Source organism: Pygoscelis adeliae, unplaced genomic scaffold, assembly GCF_000699105.1.
Source record: "Pygoscelis adeliae isolate BGI_AS28 unplaced genomic scaffold, ASM69910v1 Scaffold121, whole genome shotgun sequence".
NCBI lineage: Eukaryota > Metazoa > Chordata > Aves > Sphenisciformes > Spheniscidae > Pygoscelis > Pygoscelis adeliae.
The window spans coordinates 8,434,955-8,456,477 of record NW_008824359.1 but is presented as its reverse complement, the minus strand read 5'-3'; the positions used below and the strand labels follow the sequence as shown (position 1 = coordinate 8,456,477).

The window sequence follows — 21,523 nt, the reverse complement described above, 5'->3', positions numbered from 1 at the left end:
CTCATGGAAAAGAAAAATACCTACAAGATGTTGACTGTTGATTTCTCCTCACAGGAGGAGGAGGAAGAGAAAAAACAGTCCTTTTATCTCTTTCCCATCTACTGAAATTAAAATAGGTAGAAGAATATCAAATATTAAAGCAAATATTGAGGTGCTACAGCAACTGCAATTTTCCCTTCTTACTGCAAGAGCTTGAAAACAAACAGACACAGAAACAATTTCCTCTGCATTCAGCAGTGTTATTTCCGACTTTACAGAGCTTAAGATGGTGGCAGAATCAAGCTAACCCCCGTAAATGTAATGGAGGATCAAGTGTAACAGTGCCATCTTTCAAACTTCTAATTCTAAAATTACCACCACAACAAAAAAAAGGACAAGTTACCTCAAACTGATGCACACAAATAATCCCAAAAACTTGTTCAAAGTTCCTCAGGATGATGAATATAAGAAATTAAGAGGTACAAGGTTTCTCCTTTTCTTCACCTTTCATAATAAGCCCATAAATAATTTAGGAAACAAACCCTGACAGTTTTTATATTCCATTTTCCAAAACCTAAGGAATTCAGAAGACTAAATGTGATATTATCTACCTATGTATTCTAGTTGACCATAAAAGTATACACGTTACAATCACTGATAATATCATGAGGCATTTAACCACCTTCTCAGGAGAGCATCAAAGCTTGTCCTGCCACAGATACTCAACTGAACATTCAGATTAGCTTATTTCAAATTAGCTTGAGGGATATATCTGCACAATCTAAAATGACTGCAGCAAAGAGCGTTAGAGTTGTTCAGCAGAAACAAAGTTATTCTGGCTGTTACTAATCAATCATGTTGGATGGCAAGAAATATCCTCTCTTGCGTCTTTTTCGGATCTCAGCATCATATTAAGCTGATTTTGGAGTTTAATCTCAAATATCCTCAAAACAAAACTGGTAGGCATAAAAACAGTTTAAGGCAGTTAAGTTTAACAGACTCATTTTATATATATTTTTATATATGTGTGTATATATATATATAAAAGTTCTGTTCTTAAAATTGATACAAACTTACTTGACAGGCATGAAATCTCACTGAAGGTGCTAGGTATTCGCTGACACTCCAAATACCTTCCAATGCTGAGGTTTTAAAAGCTGTCCTGAACTGCATCCATCACCTTCCACAGAATCCAGCGGCTCCAGCCACTGAAATAATCCTTCAGCCTGCAGGAGTATTATCCAACATCCTTCTGACCGCTAAATCCATTTTATAGTCTTACCTCATGAAGCATTATTATCTGAGTTGAAAATTAAGATGGAATAATTACACATAAGCGCTCATAGCTGCAACACGTACTCAGAATACTGAAGGCAGATCTTAAGATCAAGCTTGCTCCCCTATCCTTGTTCACTTCTCCCCACAGTTTATGGTCACTAGGTCAGTCCCCTATCTTTCTTGATTTGATTTGTTAACAGGAAATATACTTTAAAGCCTTTACTTTATATATAAAGTATACTTTATATATAAAGTATAAAGTATACTTTATATGTCTTCGGTTAACGTATTAGATCAACACAGGAAACATATTTCAAACTTGAAGCTCAGCTTTCATTACCTATCCAGTGTTTTGTTTGGTTCATGCTGTCAGAATAGCACAGGGTAGTTTGTTAGTGTCATTTCCTTATTTTCATATATTCAAACAGAGTTTTGACTTGATTTCTACTATTTCAAAGAATTACTACAATCTAATCAAATGTTATGCCCTTTTAAATTATTTTCATAAGAGATAAACCTACATCGCAGCAAAGTCAAAAAAGCCATTGGGCTAAACTGGAAAACACCGGGTCAAATCCTAATTCCATTGAAACTGAAGTCCAGAAAAAGATTGACACTGAGCCAAATTCCAACCGACTCTTAAAGCAAATGGATTTGTCTGTTTTAACTTGTGGATTTAACAAGTCAAGAAAACAATTAACACAGTCTCCTTGAAGCTTAAACAGCCTGATATTCTAAGCTGCAGATACAGACTAGCTTTAAAAACAAAACTGTTGACAGTTACCTCAAAATTGCAGTAGAGATTTACATAAAAGATACATTCCACTCAAATATTTAACATGTTCATATGCCACGAGGGCTCTTCTTTCTTTTTTTTTTTTTAAAAAAAAACCAACTCTGGGAACTGCCCCTTACTGTCGATACCACTTTGCAATGGGAAGGGACAACAAATGACTTTCTATTTGCAGCAGAAGTCCACTCCTTTGACAACTCACAATCAGAAGCCTTGCCAGAGAAGTTTGCATGAAGGACAGGCTGCTTAGCAACTATCACCACCAACCTCCAAACACTGTCTGCAGGCAGGTCAACAATGCTAAGGGTACTCCACAACTTGCTGCTAGATTACATAGCCTATTAAAAGCCTTCAATTTAGTGAAGAATTAAGGTTGCAGGTACTTTACAACTGTATTAGGTTTTAAGAAGAAAAAGTATCAGAGGTTAGGAATCCACAAAACACAAGTTGAAGGTTATACTTGAGATCACGACATGCAAACCAAATTGATTCTTCATCTATTATCTTTGCTCTTTCTTTCAAGTACAGTAGGTTATTACCGACTTGGCAAGATCAAAAAAGGCTTCTTCCATGTTCAGCTAAGGAATATAAGGTGGCCAAGGATGATTCCTAGCGGTGGCGTGGCCACCCAGTTCTCATTTCAAGAGGATATGGCTCATGTTAAAAGCAGTTTTCACTTACAATATGGACAGAGAGTTTATAAATAACAGATAATTCTAATTTGCTATAGCTCTGTTAGCCATAAAAAAAGGTAGAAGTAAATAGGTGTGACCCATCTGGTGGGAGGGGAACTGTCTATAAAAAAATTTTTTAACACAGTCTCACTGATTTATTTTCTTAAGCAAAACAAAATAGGATACAGGTCTTTTTCAAGCACATTGACACACACAAGCACAGTTCAAATTTTTGTAAACTTTTTTTATCTGTGACAAGAATTTGTGGAGGGTTTCTGCCTCGCATTTTCACTTTTACTCAAGTCAAAGCATGTGAGTTGTAGCAAATACACTTCCTCAAAAGCATGACTTGAAGCGCAGCAACCCCCTTCTCTCCCGGCAGAACTCCTACTTCCCAATTTTGCACAAGATATGTATTTTATATGGCAAGTGTTCACCTCCTTGTGCAATATAATCCCTTGCTCAGGCAACTGAAGACTCGGGAGGTGCACAGTAACAGCCTTGTGTGCTAGCCCTGCTGTCCTCAAGACATCGTCTCCGTCCTTTGTCTGCCCCAACTCCTCTCCGATTTAAGATCTTTCCAGGACAAACAAACAGATCACCTTCAAACTTTTAAGAAAGAAAATGATTTCTAGGTACTGCAGCAACTCATCAGAAGTATTTAGACATATATTTAGACATATAATTTTTCAGTAAAACAGAGAGGACTGGCAGCTAGATGCAGTCTAGCTTTAATGCACGTGTACGGAGTGTGGTCCGTAATATAGGTTTAATATGACTTCCTACAAAATAAACTCTGATAATAGACTGAAAAAGCAATGGTTTTACCATAACTTCATTCAATCATTTAAATGAGACTGTCCATTTTAGGTAAGGCTTTTTTTTTTCCCCCCTCTTCTAACTTATTTCGGGTGTTCAGTGACCTGATCAATAAAAAGCAGCACTACATACTCGAGGGAGCTCATCAGAAACAATCATCATTTTACAGAACAAGGTCATGCTTGAAGTGAGAGTTGTATACAAAGATGCAACAGAGCTGTACAGGCAAAGTCGGCAATACAGGAAAATCTCATAGCGCTGTTTTCGCAAACATGAGTTTCCTGTGAGCCGTTTTGTGCCCACAAAACACCAGCATGGATGTTGAGATAGGCAGGCTTCCCTTTCTTCTGCATGTCAGCTATCAGTCTCGGGAAGACAAACGCACTCCTTCCCTTCCCCCCACAACTTCCTGGAACATTTCTGCATTATGAAACGTTGCATAAATCTGTTCCCTGTAAGACAAAGCTGAACTAACATCTAACCCAGAAATTTCATTCTCCGTTAGAATTTTATACGTCAGTATGAACCCTTACCTGCATAGCAAGCCATTCCCCCTTAGTGTAAGGAGGTAACACGGCCAACTATGCAGTCAGCATTGTTTCCGCACACTCACATCCTAATCTGAATTGTTCCTACCCCAAGCAGTTTAACACAATTAATAAAATGCCAGAAAAGATACAGAGAAGCAAAGGCGCATGCAATGCAATTAGTTTTCACCCATCTTCAAAGACAGTAATATTTCTTCCTTTAAATTGCTTTGCTGTGAAATAGCAACTGTACCACATCATGCAAACGGTCCACCAAACGTAATATTCAATTTCTGGCTGTGTCCAACAGCTGATACTTCGAAGTAAAATGCGTGAACAACTGGGGACACATACATAAAACACTGTCTAAGATGAGGCAGTTCTCCAAGCGGTTCTCACCTAACATTAGGCAGGATCCTGGTGTATTTTCAAGAAAATGTGTGCATTTTTCCATGACTATATACCAGCAATTGCCTCTCACTGTTTTCTTGGGGCAAGGAGTTCTGCAGAATAATTCCATATATAGCATTGCCTTCACACATTTGCCCCATTTTCTGATTATGCACATTCTTTCCCAAGGTAGAAAAAGTGAAGTGTGCACCCCTACGTGCTCCTGCTGTCATGTACTATTTTTAAAAGTCAAAGTGTTCCTGGTTACTCCTACCAGTCAGCTTTTCCAGTTCATATTTATACACACATACAAGAACGCCTATATAATCACGTCAGCATTTCCTCTCTAGGTATCTTGAGTGTCTCCACGCTGTTCTGGAAGATATGAGGAGAATCGATTAACTGTGCAAAAATTGTAGGATACTATAACCTAGATAAACAGGATCATGATATTTTCAACTTTTGCTAAACCTTCCTTTAACTGGAATTTTTGCCTACCATTCCACATATATCACACACTTTAGTGAATTGTACAAGTAATACATATGCTTCTTCATGTCAGAAAGAGATTATTTCTAATTGGTCAATGCAAGTTTTTCACTGGTTAATGTACGTTTTCCCTAACACACACGCTCCCTATTTATAATTTTTGCAAAAGGAATTGATTTATGTGCAAGTTTTACCACCTCACTATTCAGGCATTTCCCATGTAGTCAGCTACACTAAGATTAGCATTTTCCATTTTTATCAAGAGAGCACGAGGTCTGTTAATGCTCCACACAGCAAGAACTGTTAAGTCGTGACTTATTTCCAGCTTTTAGCCAGCTTTAAGGAAAGTTCTCGAGTCACGCTAAAGAGTCACACACACGTCGCAGCCCGATGAAAGCCAGCTTCACCCGTGCTCTGTGCAGACCAAATATTGTATAACTGCTAAGGCTGTGCCAAGCAGGAGCTTATCCTGCCTCTTGGCATGCTCACTGGTGCTGCCTCCACATCAGGCAACACCGTCACAAGATTTCTGGCTGAGAGCAGGCAGAGGGAGCTTGTGCGGGCTTGCACAAACGCCCTATTCTAGTTTTTGGCAACTGAGCAAAGAATAGGTGAAAACAGAATCTTCTCAGATTGTACTTCATTCTAAATACACCTTCTGAGCTTGGCAAAAGCTCTGGGTGCTTCACCTATTATTTAACATAGTACCTAGGCATTTTGTAAACTTTCATGTTAAAGCAGATTACAAAGCGTGGCTCAATAGATACGTTGTAATTCCCGGGAGGACAGCGGTACTGTTTTACAATTAGTAAGCCCTTCCAATCCTTCCTTTTTTTTAAATTTAGAAGTTGCATGTGTTTGTTACCATTCATCCACTTCACATTTAACCCTTCAAAATGAGTGAACTAACCTCGCTTAGTCCTTGAGACTCCAATAATTGTTTTCCGGTACCGTTTTTTCAAGAGCTAAATCTTTGACAGCATTCTGTCTGTCTTGGTCCTAATCTTCATTTCTTCTTCAAAAGGATTAAAAGGTTCTTCAGATTTATAAGAAGAAGAAAAGCTTCAGTCCGAACACAAACTATGGAAAGTTTTAACTCACTGGGCTGTTTATTTCAACCCAACCGCTGCCTAAAGTCCATCATTCATCTGAAAACAGCAATTTGTTACCTACTTACTGCATAAGTAGGATTTTTTTTGTTGTTGTTTTTCACTAAATTCTGCAAGTACTGGTTTTATTCTCTCAACAATCTTATTCATTATGGAAGAAATTTCTCTTTGGGAGTATTATTATTAGTAGACACGACAAGGCAAGCATCATTTACCTACAGCTCTGAAAGGTGACCCTGTTTTAATTACAAGGAAAGTAGTCCAAAATTATTTCTCCCCACAGCCTTTTTCAGGGCTGTCATTTGTCTCAGAAAGAAAATGGGAATTGGAATGGTAGAAGAATCTTATAGAAGTATTTCTTTGCAAGTAAAAAATATACTTGGGCTTCATCCAGTTCCTCATCAAAGCAGAAGTCATCAAGCTCAGATGTTGCAAGGCTACAAAAATCCTCAAGTCTAAGACAACAGTACGCCCCTTCTCAGTTTCTGGAACTCCTTAGAAAACAATCAAATTGAGTTTAAGTATCACGACTTCATGAGCAAAAACGTTGTCTGTGGGGATATACAAAAGTAAACTGGTTTAAATCCAGGAATAGATACCTTAAAAGCAAACCACTTTTTAAAAGTATTTATAAAGATACTCAATTATTGAAATATCTATTACAAAGCACTAATTATAAAGATACTACAATAGCTGAAAAGGGAAAACCCAGCCTGGTTTATTAACACACTTGTCAGCTTCAGTTAGTTGCACTCATTCCTTGGAATGGTTTTTACCCTGTGCCAGTCTTTGGAATCTCTCTGTTCTGCAAAACAAGAGGGAAGGCATCTATAAACCACAAACTGTGACAAACGTACACAGAAGTCAGCACTCCTTTAATTTTTAAGCATATTCTCTTAAGAAAAAGGCTCAAAGGTGGTTTGTTGGGCAGATTTAATAAATGCTTTGTTTTACAAATATCATGGCTCATTCACAGGCCTGTGCCAGACTAATACACAACTGATTTCTGAGCTTGTATCAGTTACCCATCAGTTATGTCTGCAGTATATAATAAAACTCCTTTGTCTGACCCGTCAAAAATAATAATTTTTTTAAGTCTTTTTAATAGGTCTTGTTTGGGAAATGTAAAATGACAGCACAAGCAAATTGATAGTAAGGAAAAAAAAAAGGCTATAAAGGAACCTAGAGTAATGAGAGTCTATTTGGAGGTTTTAAAAAAAAAAAAAAATTAATTCCTATAAACATTCCAACTGTTGCCTAGGACTTATCTATTCACTTCAATCAAAATGAGTTCACACCCTCTTTCAAGCCCGAGCCACCAAGTAATAATGCTACGAGTAATCTTTGCAGCACACAGTAAATCCCATGTAGATAAAGAAACTTTAGCCTTGACCTTTGCAACAGAGAGAACAGACAACTACATAAGGCAAACAAAAAAGTCGACAAGTCATGGTGATGATCCTATTCATTTACAGCGAATCCCTGGAGGTTCACACATCCTTGAGGGGGGAGGTTTTGATTTAAAGAGGTCATTTTGGGGAATTTGTGACAAAATTCAAGGCTCTGTAGCAAATAATTTTGTGAAAGCAAAGAAAGAAAAGGTTGACCATTTCCACACAGTATCATTTTCATTTTAATGTGAGAAACCACCACTCAACCAAACCTGCCCCCCAATAGCCCAAGGTTAGTAACAATGCCTACCCAGCCTGGAGGTCATCCAGATTTTAAAACTGATCTTTTGTATGTGATCAGATTACTGAAACCTGCACGCACTATTAAGGATTGCTCAACAAAATAACTGCTGCATTTCCCTATCTCAGGAAAGGTCACTTCTTAGTTAAGGAATAACTACCAGGAGGATGCTAGATTTTTGAAGTCGTATGAAAAGAGACTTTTTTTTTGAGAGCAAGTGTTTTACAGGCATTTATTATTCCTCAAGTCTCTAGAGAAATGTGTAAATAATATATTCAGTTTGTAGACACAGGAGAAAGTGAGGTCAATCAGTTATCACCCGGATTTTCAAAACATTCCTTAATTTTTAATGCAAAATTTGAACCAGCTAGAGACGCTCGTTTTCTGGAGACCTGAAAATGTTTCAGCGGCAATCACATCAACCCAATTCGCTACCTCCAAAAGTCAGGTCCCACACGCCTCAAGCTGAGTATCTCTCAAAATACGAAACACATAAAAAGAGAGTGGACATTTCTCACTTTTTCTGTACACATTCATTCATTCATTCCCAGGTCCCATAGGAAATCAGAGAGAGAGGTGGGTGTATCACCTAGGAACTCCAAAGCCTGCTTCTCCTCTTTAACTCAGAGACAACTGAAAACAACATGTCAGGTATTTGCCATTTTAACCGATCTGACCGGCTGAGATTTTTTGCAGATGGACAGACACATTATGTAGATCTCTGGCCTGCGAGGACCACCCTGGGGAAACAGGACAAATATGCCTACCTGTGACACAGGCCAATTCACCCATTACACTTTTTATTTACACCTGCCCATCTCCCAGACTTGGTTTCTACCAGAGAGGACGGGAGCAGGAAAACATGCATATTTCCAAAAGTCATCAGTTGTTTTTCTAAATGTCACTCCCTGCCAGAGCACGGCTGAGTCATGACAAGTGGGGATGCGACAGCACAGATTTCTGTTTCCAAAATTCTTTTCCCAGTTCCTAAATTGACCGTGGCATCTTAATGAGAAATGCAGCAAAGCTCTTAAGATTTTCAAACTTACCCTGCTTTGCAAGCATCTAAAGAGTGTATTTACAATATTATTTACTTTTCTCTGTTTAATTAAAAGCACTCCAGGTTTGCCAGAATTCCTTCAGTTCATCTTAGACACTAGACAAGCCTGAAATCAAAATGAATAGTTTTCTAGCACAAAGCAAAGTCGTTGACGGTGGATTTGGAAACAGAAGCAGAACCTGAGCATAAATTAACTCCCAAACTTAGGCCAACTGTAACTAAAACTAACCTTTTCCTTGAGCTAATACTTAAGATTCCTCTGACGGAGCTGTAGAAGCCAAGACAATTTAGCGGCAGCCTCTCTCAAGGGTATCACATGCTAGATAGGACCCTGTTCCAAATCCTCACTACTCCAACTATGTTTTTGAGAGATGTTGTCTCACTGTTTGCAGGCAAACCTTTAGTGCAGCTAATGGGCCTCCACTTTTCCCTCTTCTATTAAATCACCCCATATAAATTTACTATGCTTCCTGCTTAGATTAGCAATGGGTATTTGTGAAAATGCAAATGAAGTATTCTTCGGTCTGGCACGCTGGTTTCTCACACTAGGCTCACCACCTTGTCTGGGACGTCAATGCAATTGCCAACCGATTCCTCCCTTGCCAGGGGGCAGGATTTGCATGATGTGTTCTCTCATGGCTGCAGCATGAACATTTTTTAAACATATATTAGGGAGTATAAACTATGCAGCATTTGATTGGTTGCCATGTTTTAGAGAAACTATGAATAACATTCTTAATACAGCTCTGGCTGACCAGGCTTCCGAGAATTTCAATTTCCTGCCATTTTTAGCAGTTTTAAAGGCTCAAATCAGCATAGGTATTTGGCAGCTAAACAATACACGTGTTTCTGGAGGAGGCAGATATTGACACAAACAAAAACACCCCACCGCACACAGCCTGTTTGATTTTAAGTAACTTATTAAAGCTCCAGTCCCACTGTCTGTAATGTCAGTCAGCTGATGACAATAGAAAGTACATGTTGCACCTGATGATCTCTTTGCTTTTCCATTTACTGCCACTTGGGTTCGAGAGGTTTAAATTATTTGAGATCAGGTAAAGATTACTTCTACTGACCGCTGACATACAGTTCAGCTTTACATGAAAAAGCTGACATATTGCATTTAAACAAAGCTCTTCCATGTGTTTAACTGAATTTTTCTTATCTCTGTCACTCTTAAGACCACTTCATTTTTTTTTCCCCAGAAAACAGATCATGATTGACTGTAGATGTCCAGTAACGGGTTTTGCCTTTTCCTACACCCCTGTTATTTTGCTTCATGCATACATTTTCTCATTTCCTCCCCTTGCAAATAAGCAATGAATTAAGCAGTCACAACCTTAACCCTATGAATTATTACAGTACTTTTCAGTTTCACAGTAGTTTAACAAATTGATGCCAGTTCCGACATAAATTGGTCCCTACCCTTAGCCACCTTTCCAAGTATTTTTGATGCACGTAACGCCCCACTGTCAAGACACCACTAGAGCTACGCCTCTCCAGCACGTTCCCATTCCCCTTCTTACACAATGAATTCAAGCCCATTATGAGAAAATAATTGTGAAAATTAATTTCATTCCAAAATGACAAACTGTGCCCCGCTCAAATTGTTTTGCAGATTTAAACTTCTCCTGTTCCATAATAGCATACGAGAACAAACAAAACAGTTGACAGACCCATTAATTGCTAACATGTTGTTTAGAGCAGGAAGCAAATGCAGCAAGCACTAGGTTTTCAAAGCATCTTCCCAGCATGGTAAAATCAGCCTTATTTTATAGATGATGGCAATTACATTGCAGAAAGAATATATATCATTTTTTAAACTGAAAGCCCTCTATCAAGGCCTACATTTCCCAGTTGTTAGCCTCATTTAATTTATGAAACCTGACCTTCCTAATTCAAAAATCTTACCTGGCATCTCCTTTTGAAAGGTTGGTGTTTACAGGATGAAGAATAACCTTGTTTGCATCCACATCCACCACACATTTTGTATGCAGATCAAGCTCTATAAAGAAATGAGAAAGTGTCAAGTGCTGCTCCTAAAGCGCTAGGATTATATACACCATTACTTCCTCCAGACACCAAATTTATTCATGCAGCCTGACAGCCACCCATCAGCTAGAGAATAGAAACAGGACTATTGCCAAATTCCACTTCTAGAGATATTCTGATGGGATGGATCCTGTCCAGCTCTAAAGCATGCACTCTTTTCAAAACAAGAAAGAGCACTTAGGTTTTACTGAAGGACAATCAGCATATACAAGGCAGTATGAAATTTCTTCTGGGGAAAGAACCATTAGGCATGGTACCACTTTGACAGCTCTTCTTATTGCTCTCTCAATGCCTCACACGCTCGGAGGGAAAGCTGCCCCTGCCATCTGCAGCACATTTTCCCCAGCCGCTGTTGTGATACTGCAGCATGCCATGCCAGCTGTCAGTCCTGGGGCACCTGCTCGGAGAAATTCAAGTCCCATCAAAAATAATTTAGGTGCAAGTGTATAGAAAAGGGCTTATCCTTCCCCACAGGCTCCCGGTCAGCTGGAAAGCCCAACTCTTCCAAATGACGCTAAGCAATGAGATATAAACTATGAGTAATAAGAATATTTGGAATTTATGAGAATTCTCAGCCACAGAGGCGGGGGAAACAAAATAAAAGTTTCAGATAACACTGACAACCGCCCAAGGTACCCACCCAGTGACAAATGGACTTAGATATAAAAAAAAAAAGCACACAGCCACTTGCAATCAAAGTCATTGCCTACAGACACAGGGGCCTGGACATAAACGAGTCCAGTCCTATGTTCTCACACTCTGATGCTGAACCTGGAAACTGCACCCAAGTGTCGATACCTATAAAGATGACACACTAATCACACCCAGCAGGCACTCTGCAACGCCCTCACACGCTGTGATGACGAGGGGCTACACTGAATGACCTCCATATTCACCATTCATTCAACACCCCAGCTGAATCACCAAAATATGCTCCTGTCTAATCATGTTAATTATAATCCTCATCCTCCTTCATCTCTGCCCTTTCCTTCTTTGTCACCTGTACTTGCTCTTTTACCTTACAGTACCTTATAAACTCAGACTGAAAATCTCTCAGGCAAAGACCGCAGATCTTAATTACTGCACAGCACCTTGCAGACTTCTTGCTCCTGTTAAATAACATAATACGAGGAAGTTTCTTTCATTGACTTTTTTTGAAAGGAATGTTATAGCCTTTTGCTACTCGAAACACAACAAAGCAAGCCAAAGCTCAAGATCAGTGATCATAGCAGGCAGTCACATGAAACTGAAATGCGTCTGAACAAAACTACTCCTCTGTTATTAAACTGTGCTTTTGTAGAAGGAAGAGACAGACAAGTTTCAGAAGCTAGTGTTTATTTTAATTTCTCTCCACACCCTGAAAGCCAATTTACCTATCATTAATATGCAATACATGCTTGCTTAGATGAAATTATATTCTTCATACATCCCATATCTGACAAGCCACTTTATCTTGGTCTGGCTGGTTAGTGATTACCATTCTGTATTGCAGTGACCTGCTTTTCCTCAACTACTGAAGAAGGTTTTTACATGCTACCTCCCTTATGCAAAGCATAAGGTATGCGCACACTGTATATAAGCAATATGGTCTCTATCACGTTATTTAATCCATCTCTTGAGAGAGAATGCTGATGGCAGGTTTCGCATCCATGACTGCCCTCTGAACTCAAGGTCTTGCTAGTATTCATTAAATCTCTGTCTGTGAAATACCTTTAAGAAAGCACACAGACAGGATACAAGAGTTCCTTAAAGTCACATGTCCTCACAGGAAAAGAACAACGATTCAAAGCCAATTTGTCATGTACAACACACCTTGCCTGATGATCATCATCACAAAGGTAACGTTAAAATCCCTCACCCAGGCATCCTGCAGACAGAGGACAGCACGGTTTCAGAAGACGTGGTGAGCCAACCTAACAGCTATTGCCAAACAGGGAAGTCTCAGTCCTTCCTTCTGGCTACCCGTGCCTGTTGCTCACCTTCCACCACTACCGTGCTCAGCAGGCTCCTCTGTAAGTCACTTTAAGTTACTTCAATGGCAGAGAACTACCCAACATGAAAAACATTCAGACACTACAGAAAGTTACATCAGCCCAGTGAAAGCTCTGAAGAACAAAGGCCATGCAAACAAGTGGGTAGACCTATACAGAGGGGAAGAGAGGAGGCAGAAGAGTAAGACCTTCTCCCCGCAGAGATGAACTGTTACATCAGTTCATGGTGTCCCATGAAATAAACCCCTACAAAACAGCTATATTCAGCCTCTAAGCTGGGTTACATACCCAGACAGCCTTAAGGCTACTTATCCCAGTTACCTTGGCAAAAGACTCACGTGGCAGCTCTCCTTTTAGCTGCAGAAATAGCTTAAATTCTGTTTTAATAGCACCTCACACACTTTCTACAAATTCTGCCGCCATTACAAAGCATGTTCTTTGACTGATTTCTGATTTCTTTAATGCTTCCAGCAGGTTGAGAGATGAATCTTACATTAGCCACTACTGAAAATCATATCATCATAATTTCCGCCTCATTAAGTTTTTAATATTACTAAAGCAGGTTAGCCTTATAGACAAATTATCTTCCTGCTCTGTTGGATACGATCACACATGGACTCCACCCTTACTTTTACTAGTTTCAGTGTCTCCTAGGTAAGCAGTGTACTTGCTGCCCCTGAACAACAAGCAAAATTATGATGCATCAAGATAAGATGATAAGCACGCACCTCCAAAAACATCAATTAGTTCATCTCATAGTAAGGACTCAAGAATTTGTCAAGGCTTGGTATTATTATTTCTTTCAACTATACAGTACTTTTTTTTCAGGCAGCACGAAATTTCAGAGAAGTGAAAGGATGACAGAAGTGGCTCACTGTCAAACTTTGGAGATTTATCACAAATCTTGTAGCTCAATGAGATTTCACGTCTCACCTATTATTATTGCTAACCTGCTTCTACTTTCAGTCATTACCAAGCAAACACAATCAACTATTCATTTGCTTCATCAAATCAAGAAACTAATCAGCTAATTGCTTTTTCAAAAATTAAAACTCAAACTCTCAACATCTCAAGAAACATCTATTGCAGGGAACGAAAGCCTCTTTCGTAGCTTCGGAGTAAGAGAGCTGTGACGTCCATAATAAAAGGGTAACACGTATCTTAGTCACTTTTCCACATTTACATTTCATAGCTGTCGAAGTGTTAAGCAAAGCTGGGCTGAGTGCAAGAATAATTGTTAAGTCATGTGTGTCCAAGCTACTTACAGAGAGGCTCTTGGATGACTTTTTATTTTACTTGTGAAACTGGAAGGTGGGGCTTGAAGGAGGCCATTCTCCTTCCCATTTCCCTTGATTTTTCAACTCCTCACAAAAGTTTTCTAAGACAATAAAAACTGGGATTCAAGCAATGCGGATCTTAGCTGAAACTTCTCTCGTGTGTAAATCCTAAATGACTATGCCTTTGATAAGCCTTATGGGTGTTGTAAAAAGAATTCATACCAGCCATATATGCTTTGGGCTTTTTCACTAGCCTAGGAAATTCGGTGCGTTTCAAACAGGGTGGAAAAGTCAGTAAGCAAGAGAGAGCAAGAAAAACCAGGAGCAGCGTACCACCACATGCAACGCTGGATTCAGCGGGCACTGGTATATTCCCAACAACAGGTAGGAGTTTACGTTCCCTCTGTAATAGCAGTCACACATCTGGTAATCATAAACTCCACGTAGCAGATTTTCCACAACACCGTTAGGAAACACGAGCAAAGGTGCAACTTTAAAATGTACTAAACAGGTTTGGGGCAGAGGCAAAGAGTGTACGTGAATCCTGGAGGAAGAAGAGAGGAGTATTCTGGAAAATGTTGGATGGTTTCAACTCTGGGAAACCTCCACCTTCATTTACGGATCAGTTAGGGAATTGCCTTCATAGCTTAGCTGCAACTAATGACAACAGTGGTTGGATAATGATATCCCCAACTCACTGACTCTAGTAGGGGCACAGAATCAGGCCCAGCTGCATCAGGTGGCATAATGAAAACATCTGAACTGCCATGCGGTGATACTGGAGCTTTTTCAGCCACTACCCTAAAAAGCCATCCCACCTTTAAGGTTACTGTATTTCAGAACCAAACAAAATGATCCTAATAGACAGCGTTTACAGGGCAGTTTGAAATAATCTTAAAATGAAAGATGATACAGTAAATAAGCTTGTCTGCAGTTTATTAAACTAGTGGCATCGTAATGACCACGGCATCATAACGGCTTTCAGCACAACAGCCACAGCAGCTGAAAAGTCTGTTAGAACTTACTTGACCTCCCATATTTTCCTCTTTACGTACTCTATTTTTTCACATCGTGCAAGATGAATTAAGGGAAAGCATTTCCCAATTCATCAAGAGCCCTTATTTCCATATAAATTTTTCCATCAGATTTCAATTTAAGAAATTAGCTTCTGATGGCTGACAGTTTTTCAGCCCTTTCAAATACCATTTGATCCTAAACCCCACTGAAACAAAGATGTGAACCGGGTGTTATAACACAGGTCAAATAAAATCTGAGACAGATTCCTCCTGGTCCCACTACCAGGTTTAGGGCAGTTGCACCTGCACCGACACCTAAGGACACCTTGGACACAGGACACTAAACTCGATAGTGTCACTGGGAACCAGCACGGCTGCTCTTGCAGAGTTTCAGAAAAGCTAACTGAAGTATAAAAAATAAAATGTGAAAGGTTTGAAGTGCATGTACCAAGCTCATAAGCCAAAACTGGCCCCAAATACAAAAGCTCAAAATAATCTCCTGCAAAGACAGACGACAGAAATTTTGTATTTTAAATTGCCAGTAGGTTTTCAGGAGATTAACATTCCCTTGAAGGTTAGAACTGGAATGTTGTGGCCTGAGCCTTCAATTGCATTGAGTAAGAAATTAGTTGCTTTCTTGTACCTTTCTTGGTCTAAAAAAGCAAATGGCAATAACACTGAGAAATGTTTAAATAGTAACTTAAAAATATTTAAAAGTTTATTTATCACACAGATGAAACAAATGCCACATAAAAAGAGAGGCTTGTTTTTTGGTTTTGTTTTAAAAAGAAATCTGAAAGCAAGTTCAAACACAACAGGTCCTCAAGTCTCCCTGCCAATGTTTGTTGCCTTAGAGTGAGTTTTCTCTTTGCCCTTTGCTATGTAGATGCCAACACAAATAAAGGAAAAACTAACTGACTATAGGAGAGAGTGTGAAAATAACTTACATCTAAATGACAATGCTAAGAGCTTAAATGGAAAAAAATAGTTAGTGTAATAGCACTTTTAGGGCATTAATTATAAGACATAGTAACTGATACATTCTGGTCAAAAATACAGTAATTTGACTTGTCCCTGAAGTCTACCAACATGAAATCTGCACAGGCACCTTTCAAGCTTCTCTGCTATGTATATGAACTGCACAAATATAATTGATGAAATTTTCAGTTTGCAGCAATTAAAGATCATTAAATATGTATGAGTGCATCTGGAAGAGCACACAATACCATCTAATCTTGATGATGAGGTGTAAGTCAACTCAAACTCATGAGCACACTGAACGCAAGCAAGCTCTCCTCACGTGTTAGCGCTACATTCTCCAAATGGTAAAAAAATGTATTCTATCTTCTGCTGTTTCACTTTCTGCAAGAAAAGAGCTTGCCAAACAGCTTTAGTAACGGCACTCCGTGTATCTGGATATTAACCTCACAGTCAGTTCTGCCGCTGCATGCACTGCTCAGCTCACAGAGACTAAGTAATTAAATCAGTCTGGTGACTTTCTGATGCAGCAAAGAGCTCTGGGGAAGTTCAGTGCACAACTTGGCGCTGCTCCTTTGTTTCGGGCTTCAGAGTTAACAGGAACGAAATGCAATAGTGTTTGCTCTGCCACCAACCACCCAAAAGCCAAGGCAGAACTATTCAGTGTGTGTACCTGATCTTCTGTGGACTTCAGGAGGAGCAAGCAAACGTGAAACCAGAGCAGCAAGGTAATCTCATACTGCACTTTAGGCTAGCTGTAAAGATACAATTAGCACAAGAATTGTTTGCCTTTGTGGCATCCACATTGGACTGACTGGTAGTCTTGCTGGTTCTTTGGCAGCGGAGAGTACGCTTCTAACACCTTAGGAGTGCTTAAAATACAATTGCCTCACCGAGAAACACGAGATGAAACACTAACTCTGCATGCTTTATGCGTCTGTCACCGTATCTCCAGGTTAATCCTGCTCATACCACAAACACTATTTTATAGGTTATGAACAATCACCGGGAAATATTAAAAACTCGAGGCGCCCATTTATGACAAGGATAATGGCGAAGAAGAGTCTTGTGTTTTGCATATTGCCATCAGGATACAACAGGTGCCATTTCATTTACTCTAATACCATAATTAATCTTATAAGACTGCTTGCACAAACTCCAATTTATAGATAAATTGCTTCTGTTGTAATCTCCAGTGGGAAAAAAACCCAAACAAACAAAAACACAACAACCCCTGCCTCCTCCCCCAAAACATTTCAAGTGACTGGAAATGCAACCTCCTCCAAAGAGTAGGACGACATAAAATTCGCACCTAACACCGTGGTCAGAAGCTTGCAGATACAGAAGCAAATTCCTTCCTTACAAGCACCGGAGACAGGATCTTTATCATCAAAGCACAAAGGGTCCCTGTTTGAACATAGAGACTAGTCTGGATGAATATACACAGAAACATAATAGATATCAGAATGGATATTGACAGGCAATCCAGATTTTTAAGCTGGAAGCCATAGGTCTTACAGCACAATCCTACAAACAGTTTAATCTGGCAGCGTTGCCAGAACCCAGGCTGTGGTCCCATACAGTTTAAACCTAACCTGGCACACCCACACCGCCACTCCCCACCTGAGCTCTGTAACGCCACCACCCACCCTGCCCAGCCTTGTGCCAGCACCGGTACTTGTGTTGCTCCTCAATAAATTCATTCAAAGCACTAAACACATAATTTTTTGCAGTTAAGTTTCCTGCCTTTCTTGTTCAAACAGAAAAGCATTAACCCAAGTGAGACGTAGCAACACAACAGCAGTAGTTTTGACTGGCTTAAGGTGACATCAGCTACACCCTTGAGCATAAGTCTTTTAGTACTAATAAAAGATATTATATTTTAATTAACACTACACTGAATTGATTCAAAGGCACAGGGAAACACAGAGACTTAAACGTACTTATGGGATGCCTGCACACCACCATCACCTGAAAACAAAATATTCAGTAAGACAAATCTTAATTAAAAAGCCTCCAGCTGTCCTCTGCTTTGCTTCATGGTACGGGTTGAGCTTTGCACAGCATTTACCTGAAATATAACGAATATCTGCTAAGTGAAGTCAAACACTGACAATATTCATAAAAGGAAATCCACTGCAACTCTAAAATACAACAGCAAAAGAACTCACTGATTGTTATCAAAAACCCATCTGAAAAAACCAGTGCGCTAGGAAATACTTTAGCAAATGACAAAACCAAGAAAACAGAAGACTAAGTGTCTTCTCTAACAAAACAGTACTGAATTATTTAATTCATAATAGCATGCTAATCGAAATCCCAGTTTGCAAAGCAGAAAGCATGCAAAAAAAGAAGTCACAATTGCTACCTAGCAGAGCCTACAACTTTAGACGTGACGCTGCAGGTGCGTTGACATAGCAGTAGTTTTAGAAAAGCATGGCTTCCATACACGGTTTGTAGGATTGGGGTCTAATTTGAAGCAAGATGCAAAAAAAGTAACCTAGATGCAAAAAAAACAAGAAACCCAAGTACAATTACAAATGCTTCCCCTCGCTGCTAAAAATTAGTACTATAATCTTAGTTTATAGATTACCATTTCGCACGAGAATGAAGCAGGACCCTCAATACTATCCCCTTGAAAGGCAAGTACTAGGAATAACCTACTGTTTGATACAGAAATCCCTTCAGCAGGCGTGCAAGGAACCTGTTCTACTTTTATGAGCTGTATAAATTAGTAATAGTTAAACGTACCACTTTTATTAACCTAATAAACCCTCGCCTTAAGAAATTCATAATTCAAACACTAAAGACAACCGCCACCACCACAAGTAAACACTAAGAATATTTCAAAGCTTAAATTTCAACAGTTGTAACCATCTGACAGGTTTGCAATTTTAAGCCCTTTGGTACAGAGGGAAGGAAAGAACATTACTCGTGATCCTGAAGAAAACAAATACTTGCTTCAGGTCCAAAGCTCCAGAACTTCATACAAATACTACTTAGAACAAAGTGCATATTAGAGAGCTTCCAAGAAAGCCGCCTCTTGCCTCAAAGCCTATTATAAAAGCAAAGCCACATAAGTCTTACAACTGGATGACTCTTCAGAAAATCAGTTACACAAATTCTTAAATTTAACATTAAATAGGTAAGAAAAATACTAGGCTTCATATCACTGTTTGTTTCTATAAATTCTAGGAGCACCAGAAATACTACATGGAGGTATCAGTTAGAACTGACCCAAACAGCTGGACTGTGACAAATAATCCACTCAAAAGAAATCAGTTCCAGGACATTTTGTTTCAGGGAGAAAAACACATTGACCTTTTAGGCTAGACTTACATGGATTTAGGTATCACTCACAAAATAAGAGGATACTTGAATAGCTCCAAAGCGGTTCTTACAGAGAGGAGGTACACCCCGACTGCCAAGCTATATGCCAGGAGCGTGGGGTTCAGGTCCCTCTTTTCTCTGATGAACAGCAAGGACTGATACTCGAACGTCCCTTGCTCCTGGATGAGCCTCCTAACATCCAGCCTACAGCCATCTTCGCTAGTCCATAACATTTTTAAGTTTATGTACAATAAAATAGCTCTGATAACAAGATACATTCTCCCGTTCTCCCAGATTCATGCAGCTCAGCGTTAGGATATTCCCCAGGAAGGCAGAAGCTTCAAACAGATGTACTGCTCTAAATCTATAATCTTCCATCATTTTTTCCCCTTTACTTCCACCACTTCGTCCCTGCTAGGGACTGCAGAACTCAGTCCCTAGCTGGAAACAGCCTGAAGACCACTGCATGTGCACAAACTCAGGGCTGAACATATACAGAATATACGCCAGGAGGGAGAGGTGCATTATTCATCCTTGGAGATTCAAAACTTGACTGAACGAGGCCCTGTGCAAATTAGACCTTATCTAATTTGACCTGCTCTGAGCAGCGGGTTGGACTAGAGACCTCCAGAGGTCACTTCCAACCTGAATTATTGTGTAATCCCTGGGGGTAAAGAGCACTACACAGTCAAAGACGTCTGGGTCACAGCCAAGGAAATGACCTGTGACAGGACAGGGACACGAGCAAGGGGAAAGCCCACGTCTATCACCAAAACAAGGCACCGCCTTTCGGCTCCTTTCCGTCCCAGCTCCCACCAACTCCTCCACACTATCACTCAATCTCCTCCCAGCAATTCTCCACAGGGATGGGTCCCCCCTCAGTTTTGAGAGCTGCTACCTGAAATGTAACAAAATGCAGATTTTGGTCAAAACATCCTCGATTGCCCTAACCCACCCAACTGGAAGGACATCAACTCTATCTCCTCTGTTTTGGATGTGGGATTTGAGAGCTCTTGTGAACTCAGTTTGACATTCCCCCGCTTTTATTTTAAAAGGTATGGAAATACTGTATTCAATACTTCAACCTTTTTTTTTTTCTTATTTATTGAAAGGAATTAAAGAGTTATTTCGTTTCAGATCATGCGGAAGATAAAGCGCTTCCCCCCCCTCCCTTTTTGCTTCACCTATTAAACTGACTTCACTTGATTCCCTTTCCCCAAAAGGAATTATTGGCATACTTCTGTGAGAATGTGGGGAAAAAAAAGCCACCCTACGCGTTTCTTGGATTTTTGCCTTCTTCACCTTCCCATTCCTTGGCTGAAGTTGCCTTTTCATACTTGCTTCCTCATAAGCTAGAGCAAGTTTTTCTAATTAAGACAAGTAATAAACATTTAAACAGATGCTCAGACCACGGTCTGATTAACATAACCCATAGGCAAATTTCGCTGAGGGGGGGGAAAAAACCCCAACCAACAGCCCAACAACAACAAAAAAAAAACCCGTCGTCAATTCACATTTCCTCTTCCACGTTTTCTTGTTTGTTTTTGTTTCTTTTGTCCTTATAGTGCCTCTGTCATCTGGTTAACTCTGTCCCACTCAATCACCGAGGGGTAAGAAGAGAGGTTAGAGAGCTGAGGGCACAGGAAAAAAAAAAAAAATCCAGAAAGAGAGGCATTTCTCCCCAAAACCCCAGCGGGGAGGAAGAAGGAAGAGCTTTCCCAGCCGGGAACAGGGCTCAGCCCGGCTGTAAAGCAGGTGCAAGAGGTGTGGAGAGGGGTGTACCCCGCGGGGAGGGGGCAAGAAAAAAAAAAGGAATAAAAGGCCATAAAACGGGGCGAGTTTAGGAAAAAGACGTCGGGAGAGGGGAGCGAAGGCTGCTGCTTCCTGAGAGAAGCCCACAGACCTCCCTGTGCCTACACGCGCGTGCATAATAAACAAACAAACAAACAAATATCCACATGCACACACCCCTACCGACACGTACACCTGTAAACACGCCCCCGCGCCGAGACACACACCTGTACACCCCCACGCAGGCACACCTGCCCCTATAGACACCTATGGGGACA

The 21,523-nt window shown here is 40.0% G+C and overlaps 1 protein-coding gene across 1 annotated transcript in view; it reads right to left on the bottom strand.

The window, feature by feature from the left end:
• The window catches only part of KIF13B (kinesin family member 13B), a 141,233-nt gene that overhangs the window by 109,146 nt on the left and 10,564 nt on the right, over positions 1–21,523 (bottom strand). Inside the window, exon 3 of the mRNA XM_009319762.1 lies at positions 10,722–10,815. Coding sequence (XP_009318037.1) covers positions 10,722–10,815 — 94 coding nt within the window. The remainder of the gene's footprint in view (positions 1–10,721; positions 10,816–21,523) is intronic.